This window comes from Chiloscyllium plagiosum, chromosome 7, assembly GCF_004010195.1.
Source record: "Chiloscyllium plagiosum isolate BGI_BamShark_2017 chromosome 7, ASM401019v2, whole genome shotgun sequence".
NCBI classification, from domain to species: domain Eukaryota; kingdom Metazoa; phylum Chordata; class Chondrichthyes; order Orectolobiformes; family Hemiscylliidae; genus Chiloscyllium; species Chiloscyllium plagiosum.
Window position 1 is genome coordinate 108,512,094 of NC_057716.1, and position 9,612 is coordinate 108,521,705.

A 9,612-nucleotide genomic window follows, 5' to 3' on the forward strand; every position below is an offset into this window, starting at 1 on the left:
AGAGAGAGAGGGAGAGAGAGAGAGGGAGAATCAGACAGAGTGAAGATATCAGAGGAGATTCAGACAAGAGAGACAGGCAGGAATGTGACGCTGGAGGCAGAGAGGGCAGTAACCTGCCTCCTGGGCTGGTGGTACATGACCAGTACATTACCAGTAAGGATTAACCAGTGCTCCTGATACCAGCTGGCTAATGTACACTAATATAGCAGAAGACCATTCAGTCCTCAGACCACTGTCTGCCATTGGATTAGACCTTAGCTAATCTCTATCTTCACTTCACCCTCACTTTGGTTCAATGTTTGAGATGTGTGGGAAGTATTCAGCCCTGAATGACCAGGCAGTAATGTTAATGTCCTGGATTCCAAATCCCTCCTCCACATCAGGAGGCATCGCTTCTCTCTGGAAACTCCATCACAACCCTTTATAATTCCAAACATCACAACCAGGTCCACTCTTTACATCTTCACTGCATGAGAGTACTGACACACTTCCTGCAATCTTGTTGTTTATTTCCATTTAACTCTGGGTACATTCTGTGCTGTTCCTGCTCCAAGACTGATATGTCCTCCCAGAGAAGCCCAGGGCTGAACACAATGTCTGCAACTGTCATCAAACAGGAGTGATGTACACCTGACCTGACATGCCACTCCCTCACAATTAACCTCCAGATAATGGTCAACATCCCAGCTTCTGTTATTGATTGTACTTGCTCACCCACCTTGCCCATTCTTGAGTCCTGAACTTTCTCTGCTGGTCAGATATATCACTCGCTGATGAGAATTTTGGTCAATGATCTTGCAATTATTTATTCTCGGGGTAGAGAGTTGGTAGCCTACAGCCTGGATGGGATTGTGCCAGGATTAACAAGCCCTACAGAGCAGACTACACTACCCAAACTCACCCAACGGAAGGATACCTGAGCACAGGACCGGCAAAGTGAAGAAGGTCCGACCGAGAATAAAAGGAAGAGATGAGAAATGAGAGACAGCTGTAATAAGGTGGAGCCATTGTTATGTACACAGATGTTCATGGGCACAGGAAGGCAGGAAGAACACCTTAACTTTGTTAAATTGGACTGGACAAGACCATCAAACCAGTACTCAGAGAGGGATCAGCCAGGCAGGGAATATTGTTTCCCTATGATCACAGTCTCCTGTTTAAGTCTCCTGTTGAGCCATGCTTTGGCATCTTCCTTCATTTCCTATCAGAGGCCAGTGACATCCCTCCCACTACCACCACAAAGATCCAGAGTCCGGAGCTAGCACCGGGCCACTGTTGTGGTCACGTTGCTGAACCCATCAAGCACAGAGCTATATTAGTGCTAGGGAAGATGAGTCCATGCCAATTCAGCGCTACATCTGTCTGGACTGCGTGCCTGAATGGATGACAATTACAGAAATACTTGAAAGATGAAATTCAATTGGCCACTGTGAAAGAGTGGGAGAGTGGGTGAACTGGAAACCTCTTTCAAACAGGCACAATGACTTGCAGTATGATGCCGGGTACTGGTCTCCAAGTTGAGAGTTTAAATAGGAAATGGAGGATTAGGAGATGGGAAGATAATGGGAAGCCTGTGTGGGTAGCAGTGAGGGTACTGCTGTTGGCAGGCACAGAGTGAGTGGCAGGATAGTCGACATGATTATCAAACATCTTATCCATCTGCTGTACTCACATGGAAAGGTCCTGCTGGTTTTTCTTGAACACTTCTCCGATATACTGGAAAATATCCGGCGTGAAGAGGTAAATTCCACAGTTAATGATGTCACTGACAAAAGTGCTTGGCTTTTCCACATAATGGAGAACCTGCAAAGGCAGGACAGGAGGAGAGGTAAAAACAATGACTGCAGATGCTGGAAACCAGATTCTGGATCAGTGGTGCTGGAAGAGCACAGCAATTCAGGCAGCATCCGAGGAGCAGTAAAATCGTCGTTTCAGGCAAAAGCCCTTCATCAGGAATAAAGGCAGTGAGCCTGAAGCGTGGAGAGATAAGCTAGAGGAGGGTGGGGGTGGAGAGAAAGTACCGAGTTTGTTTCACGACATGGTTGGTGGTGAGGGAGCGGCGGTGAAGGAGGCCCAGGACCTCCATGTCCTCGGCAGAGTGGGAGGGGGAGTTGGAATGTTGGGCCACAGGGCGGTGTGGTTGATTGGTGCCGGTGTCCCGGAGATGTTCCCTAAAGCGCTCTGCTAGGAGGCGACCAGTCTCCCCAATGTAGAGGAGACCGTATTGGGAGCAACGGATATAATAAATGATATTGGTGGATGTGCAGGTAAAACTTTGATGGATGTGGAAGGCTCCTTTATGGCCTTGGATGGAGGTGAGGGAGGAGGTGTGGGTGCAGGTTTTGCAATTCCTGCGGTGGCAGGGGAAAGTGCCAGGATGGGAGGGTGGGTTGTAGAGGGGCGTGGACCTGACCAGGTAGTCACGGAGGAGAGTATTACGAGGCTAATGTCACAACAGCCTGTGGAGGGAAGTGATAATATAACTATAGCTCACTGCACTCTGAATCACTATTTGTCCAGAACCAAGATGCTCAGCACCATCCAGGATGAAGTGGTCTGCTTGCTCAGCATCCATCGTATACACCCACTCCCTCCCCCACTGACTAGCAGCATTATATACCATCGACAAGATGCACAACAAAAACTCACTAAAGATCCATAGACAGCACCTTCTAAACCCACAATCACTACCATCTATATAAAAATGAAATATTGTGGATGCTGGGAATCTGAAACAAACATGGAAAATGCTGGAGACATTCAGCAGTCTGTGGAGAAGAAAACAGAGTAAACACATAAAGTCTGATATGACTCTTGTGCAGACGTCATACCATCAACATCAAGAAGGACAAAGGCAGCAGATACACGGGAACACCACCCCCTGCAAGTTCCCCTCCAAGCCCCTCACCATCCTGACTTGGAAATATATCGCCGTTCCTTCAGTGTCGCTGGGTCAGAATCCTGGAATTCCCTCCCTAAGGGCATTGTGGGTCTACCCACAGCACATGGACTGCAGCGGGTCAAGAAGGCAGCTCACCCCCACCTTCTCAAGGGGCAACTAGGGATGGGCAGTAAATGATGAACATGAGAGTGACTCATGCCCCCCAAGAGTGAATTTTAAAATATATTTCCTCAACTTTGGCTGAAGGAAAGTCAAAGATGGAAATGATATAAAGGAGAAACAGACTGAAATAACCCACTCCCCAGTGAAAGGTCAGTTGCTTGTGGGTTGACACCAGGACCTTAGCAGTGGACACTGAAGAAATGTTACACTTCCCACACTGTCCTTCATGTAAGCTGCTGTCTGCCTGTCCAGTTGGACATTAAACATTGATGACAGTCTGGTTGGAATCTGTCGGAACATGATCAGGTGCCGCCTGTTGGACTACAGAACCAGACAATACGGGAGGAGGCCATTCAGTCTATCGTGTCTGTACTGGCTACGTGAAGAACCAATGCAATTCATCCCTCATTAGGGGCATTTAAGCAACTCTTGGATAGCCACATGGAAAATGGTACAATGAAGGGTATGTAGGTTAGTTTGATCTTAGAGTAGGATAAAAGGCTGGCACAACATTGAGGGCCAAAGGGCCTGTATTGTGCTGTACAATTCTATGTTCTATCCCACTTCTCTGCTCTTTTCCCCAGACCCTGGACATTTTGTTTTATTCTAATATTTATCGCAATCCCATTAGGAATTTGCCTTCTTTGTCTTTCAGGGAGTACAGTTACGGTCAGAACAACTTGCTGCCAAAAGCAAGCTATCCATTTCACTTTGTGTTTCTCCCTACCCAGTATGTCAACCCAAACAAACAATGGGCACTTCAATCTCACAACTTCCTCCAGGAACATATGAACAGGAAGAAGCCATTCAGTGACTGCGTCTGTTTGATTCATATCTCTAGTCCAGTCGGCTGTCTTTTCACCAAATCACTGATCCCCTTGTCCCTCGGAAACCTATCCAGCTCAGTCTCTGAAACTCCGCTGACCAGCCCCCTCCCATTCCAGCCCCTACGGTTTTGTGGTCGGGGGAGTGGGACATTTGCAGATGGCATGGGGAGTAGAAGGGTTCCTGATTTTCACTCCCCTTTTTGAGTGTTTCCTGATATCAATCCTGAATGGACCTAAGCTACAATTTGAATGGGGTATCTTCCTCCCACTGCCTGAAGGAAATGGTTTCTCTCTATCAATCCTATCAGCTCAAACACCTCAATTCCATCTTTTACACTGGGGGGACTAGCAGCGTAGTTTCTGTGACCTGGCCTTATATTTAACCCTTTCAGCCCCAGTTATCAGCCCCAGTGAATCTGCATCAACCCCCTCCCTCCACAAGACTGAAATATTCCTTTACATTGCTTCCTGATATGGAGGCACAAAGCTGAGAAACTGCTTTCCCCACAGGGAGTGGAGGTGGTGCATCACATTGACATATTTAACGGCAAACTGGATACTGCATGGTAGAGACAGGAGTAGCTGGTTATGGGGGGGGAGGGAGGGGAAATGGGCTGGGAGGAGGTTTCTGTGCAGCATAAACACCAGTATTGTCATCATCATCATCAACGGTCCCTCATAGATAAGGAGGACTCTCTCCCACCCTCAGGGTGAGTGTGAAGGTGGCTATACAGATCAATGCAGCTACCACAGACTCTGTTACACTGGGAGCCAGTGGCAGTCACAGGAAGGGGTTAGTGGACCGTCAGTGTGGCAGTATGCTCTATGATGCACAGTGCAGACGGGCTGAATGGCCAGTTGCTGTGTAATAGAAGCAGCCTGTGCTGAATGAGGCAGTAGGAACAGCCTACTTCCTATCCCCCGAGCTCGTCATGGCCTGTGACAGAGCAAGGGACTCACCTCGTGTGTCTGCTGATTCTCCACAATGCAGCCGTAATTCATCGACTGCCTCCTGTTCGCCTGCAGAGAGACAACAGAGAGCATTAACAGGCAGCTTCAACTAAACCTCATCCAGGATAACATGCACACAATGTCAGGCAATGACCATCTCAGTAAGAGAGAATCTAACCATCGTCACCTTGAACTGTAGAATTTTACAGTACAGAAGAAGGCCATTTGACCCATCACGTCTGTACATTCAATGGCGTATTATCATTGAATGCCCCACTATCAACATCCTGGCGGCTTATCACTGAACCGAAGCTCAGCTGGATTTGCCCCATAAGCACAGCGGCTACAGGAGCAGGTCAGAAGTTAGGAATTACTCCCCTCCTGACTCCCCAAAGCCTGCCCACCATCTCCAAGGCACAACTCCGGAGTGTGATGGAATAATCCCCACTTGCCCTGGATGGGGGCAGCTCCAACAACACTCAAGAAGCTTGACACCATCCAGGACAAAGCAGCCGCTTGATTGGCACCACACCCACAAACACCCACTCCCTCCCCCACCCACACTCAGTAGCAGCAGTGTGTACCAGCTACAAGATGCACTGCAGAAATTCACCAAAGATCCTCAGACAGCACCTTCCAAACCCACAACCACTTCCATCTGAAAAGAGAAGAGCAGCAGGTACATGGGAACACGTACTTGGAAACACATCGCTGTTCCTTCAGTGTCACTGGGTCAGAATCCTGGAATTCCCTCACTGACAGCACTGAGTGCCCTTACATCCAGGGACTGCAGCTGTTCAAGGTTGCAACACCTTCTCCAGGGGTAATTAGGGATGGGTAATAAATGCTGGACCAGCCAGCTTTGCCTACATCCTGCGAATGAATAAACACTACACCAGCCTCACCCATCCAAGTCCAAACCTCCCTATCTCCCTCTACCCCAAAACCAATCTCCGTGGCCTATCCGTAAACCACCATCCTTTTCACCCTGCAGTGTACCACCCTTCCCTGCCCCTCTAACCCTGAATAGAAATTTCAGAGGATTTCGACAACATCATGGAACAGTTTCCTTACAGTTGTGCCCAACATGACGAACGAGTCGAGGTGGCCCCGGGATTGCTGGAATTCCATCATTTCCACCAGGGGAAACTCACAGCAAACATCTGCGTTCATGACAAAGAATTTCTCTGGGTTTCCAAACAGGATCTGGTCTCGGAAGTGATACAGCCCACCGCCAGTGCCCAGAGCTATGTACTCTTGAAGATACCTGAGAGCAGACACACATAACGAATGAGTTCTGACTAAGAGTAATAGCGGACCCAAAACATTAACTCCATTTTTCTCTCTCCACAGATGCTGTCAGACCTGCAGAGTTTCTCCAGGACACTCTGCATTTGTTTCAGATTTCCAGCATCTGCAGTATTTTATCTTTATTGAAGAATCTGTTCAAGGTGGAGTTAGACCGACGTTTGAGAGACAAAGGAGTGAAGGGTTCATGGAAGCAGTTGGGAAAGTCCAGCTGAAACCACAATCAGATCAGCAACAATCTTACAGCCCACACAGACTAGGTGGCACCAAGATACCTGACAAGAATGAACACTATTTTCTGGATTAGTGGTGCCGGAAGAGCACAGCAGCTCAGGCAGCATCCAAGGAGCAGCGAAATCGACGTTTCGGGCAAAAGCCCTATGAACACGATCCCAGGGACCTATTGAAGCCAGGATGCTAGCCATTAGCACCTGTTTCTGCAGATCAGCTAAACCTCCTGTTACAATTTCATGATGAAAGGCTTTGGCCCAAAATGTGGATACTCCTGCTCCTCGGATGCTGCCTGACCTGCTGTGCTTTTCCAGCACCACTCTAATCTTGACTCTGATCTCCAGCATCTGCAGTCCTCACTTTTACCTCCTGTTACAATTGTTAACTGATGGATACTGCAGGACAAGCACCTGTTTTCTATTAACTTCTTGAAACCGCATTGTTTTGTGATTAACATTATACTGCTGTAACCCGCTAAAACTGACTATACCTACTGCTCAGGGAGGTAACTGGGCAAAGTATCCATTTGGTATCAGTCCAGTCAATTTCTCTTCCCCACAATATCATGAGAAATAAATCAGTGTTTGTCAATTTTACAAGCTCCGTGTGTGGCCTCTATTTGTAATTGAACAATTCTCCGACACTCAGTGTACAGTTCTCTCAGCAACAGGACTGCATCTGCCACACTGAACGTGCACATACACCTCACACTATCAACAACACAGAGGGCTTTTAGGACAATTAATTGTTACCTGATACAGACTTTGAATTCCTGCTGTGCTGATGAGAGGAAACGGTTTAATTCATCGCTTGGCTGGTAAAACCCAATCAGTAAGATCTCCTTCAAATTTGGAACCTAGAGAGACAAACAGAGAGGAACACAGGAACAGGAGGAGGCCATTCAGCCCCACAACCTGTCCCATCATTCAATGAGATTCTGGCTAAGAGCTGACCTAACTCTGGATAGCTGACTTATTTCCATTATTCTTAACATCACTGGATAATAAAAATCTATCAATGACAGATTTAAAATTAACAATTGGTTTATAATTTGCCATAAATACTGTCAGCTCTTCTGTAACGTGATGGTTGCATTCTTGTGCAACTCCGCGTTATACAAAAATTGCGCTTTAGAAACAGGGCTTAAATTGTTGATGATGTAATTGCACTACAACCAACACGCGTTTTCAAACCTCACGCTGTAAAAACAGCATCCCCAACTCATCAGTTACGTTACAGTGAATCCACATTGAAGAGATATGCATCATACTAGAGTGTCCTGTATCCTTTTGCTCTTTATTTGCAGATAAAACACCTTTGGGAATCCCCATACTTTCTAAACTCCTTCATGAACTCTGAGGATATGTCACTCGATCGAAAACGTTAACTCTGATTTCTCTCCACATGCAGTTGAGCTTTTTCAGCAGCTTCTGTTGTCCCTTTATATTGCACTGATTGCACCACTGGGGTTTCAGGATGATTGTGTAAAGATCATAAATTTTTATTTGTGTATTTTTGACTGTGGACTAATGTAGGAAAAAAGGAATGTTTTAAGAACCAAGCATTGTTCAAAATGATTACCTCACATTTTGAAAGCAAGCTTCCTGACACTCACTGTAAGCGTTGTTTACACAGCTGCTGGTTGAAGCACAGGGGAAGGCCAGGGATGAGCTGGAGCTGGAGTGTTTACAAATGGCAATTCAGCCAGCAACAAGGGGTGGGTTCATCTATCAAATGATGAACAGTTGGCCATGACAGGCCTTCTGCCTGGCAACAATGATATGGCTGGCTCCCAGATGCTGAACACCTTCTGGGTTTGAAGCTATCTGTCTTCAGAAAGGAACATACTGCCCCTTTCCCTGAAGGGAAACAAAGTGGAAGCCTGAAGGAAGCCCAGTGTATTGCCTTTCACCAGGTGTGGCCATAACCAATAACTATTAAGTCAGAGAGGTGGCACAGTGGCTCAGTGGTTAGCACCGCAGCCTCACAGCACCAGGAACTCGGGTTCAATTCCAACCTTGGGCGACTGTCCGTGTGGAGTTTACACATTCTCCCCGTGTCTGCGTGGGTTTCCTCCGGGTGCTCTGGTTTCCTCCCACAGTCTAAAGATGTGCAGGTCAGGTGAACTGGCCATGGGAAATTGCCCGTACTTAGATTAGATTAGATTACTTACTTAGATTAGATTACTTACTGTGTGGAAACAGGCCCTTCGGCCCAACAAGTCCACACCGACCCGCCGAAGCGTAACCCACCCAGACCCATTCTCCTACATTTACCCCTTCACCTAACACTACGGGCAATTTAGCATGGCCAATTCACCTAACCTACTGTTCAGGGATATGTAGGTTAGGTGCAATGGTTAGGGTAGGGGAATAGGTCTGGGTGGGATAGTCTTCAGAGGGTTGGTGTGGACTTATTGGGCTGAAGGGCCTGTTTCCACATTGTAGGGATTCTAATTCTAATAAGCTGTGAGCCAGTTGCTCTGTGCCTCCTGCAGCACGTGGAAGTACTTGGAGAAGGAAGATGAAGAGCAGCAGATCCTGACAAGCCAAAAGGATCATCTGAGTGAACCCTGTCAACAGGAATCATTAAACTGCCTCACAGTCTCTCCCCATGTCCTAACCCCCATTTTTATTTGTGTCTGTCCCAACGTGTGTGTTGAGGGCAGTTTTAAATTTAGAGTTTTAGTTAGTACAACTAAATATTGTCGCCTCATAATTGTAGATCTTTAGTGAGAATTTACTTATTTGTAATAAATTGTAATCTTCATGAAGTACAAAAATATGTTCAATGCTCTCAGTCACCTTGAGACTAAAAGAGAGGGAAATTGGGGAACCTCGAGCATTTGTGTTGACTCTGGGAACAGTGGGGCTTTACCCCCAGGGAGGGGCAGCACTGACCTCCGTGGTCTGTGAGGTGCCATAGGCATCACTCAGTGAGATGCTGGAATCAAAGGGCAGGTTCAGATCGGGCCCAGCTGGGATGAGGAAATCTCAGCAACAAACAACACCAACCCACTGGGAGAAAGCTGTTCTGTCGCAATGTGACTGAGACAACCCTCAGACAGGCAGGCAGCTGCTGCAAAACACACCCTCACACACACCCTCACACAGGCACACACACACCCTCGCACACACCCTCACACACATCCTTACACACACAGCCTGCACACCCACTCACACATACTAAAACACTTCATCCTATCCACACACTCTTTCACACAGACCCTTA

General features: G+C 47.2%; 1 protein-coding gene across 3 annotated transcripts in view; it reads right to left on the reverse strand.

Annotated features, from left to right (window-relative positions):
• Positions 1-9,612, reverse strand: part of gmppaa (GDP-mannose pyrophosphorylase Aa) — a 47,265-nt gene that overhangs the window by 29,547 nt on the left and 8,106 nt on the right. Inside the window, exons 2-6 of one of the 3 annotated variants that reach the window (XM_043694401.1) lie at positions 7,134-7,237; positions 5,917-6,109; positions 4,852-4,911; positions 1,673-1,803; positions 902-916 (exon numbers count right to left, since the gene is read on the reverse strand). In XM_043694401.1, coding sequence (XP_043550336.1) covers positions 902-916; positions 1,673-1,803; positions 4,852-4,911; positions 5,917-6,015 — 305 coding nt within the window. In that variant the 5' untranslated portion in view covers positions 6,016-6,109; positions 7,134-7,237. Of the gene's footprint in view, positions 1-901; positions 917-1,672; positions 1,804-4,851; positions 4,912-5,916; positions 6,110-7,133; positions 7,296-9,612 lie in introns of those variants that run through there. The other 2 variants (XM_043694400.1, XM_043694402.1) reach the window with 2 other exon arrangements.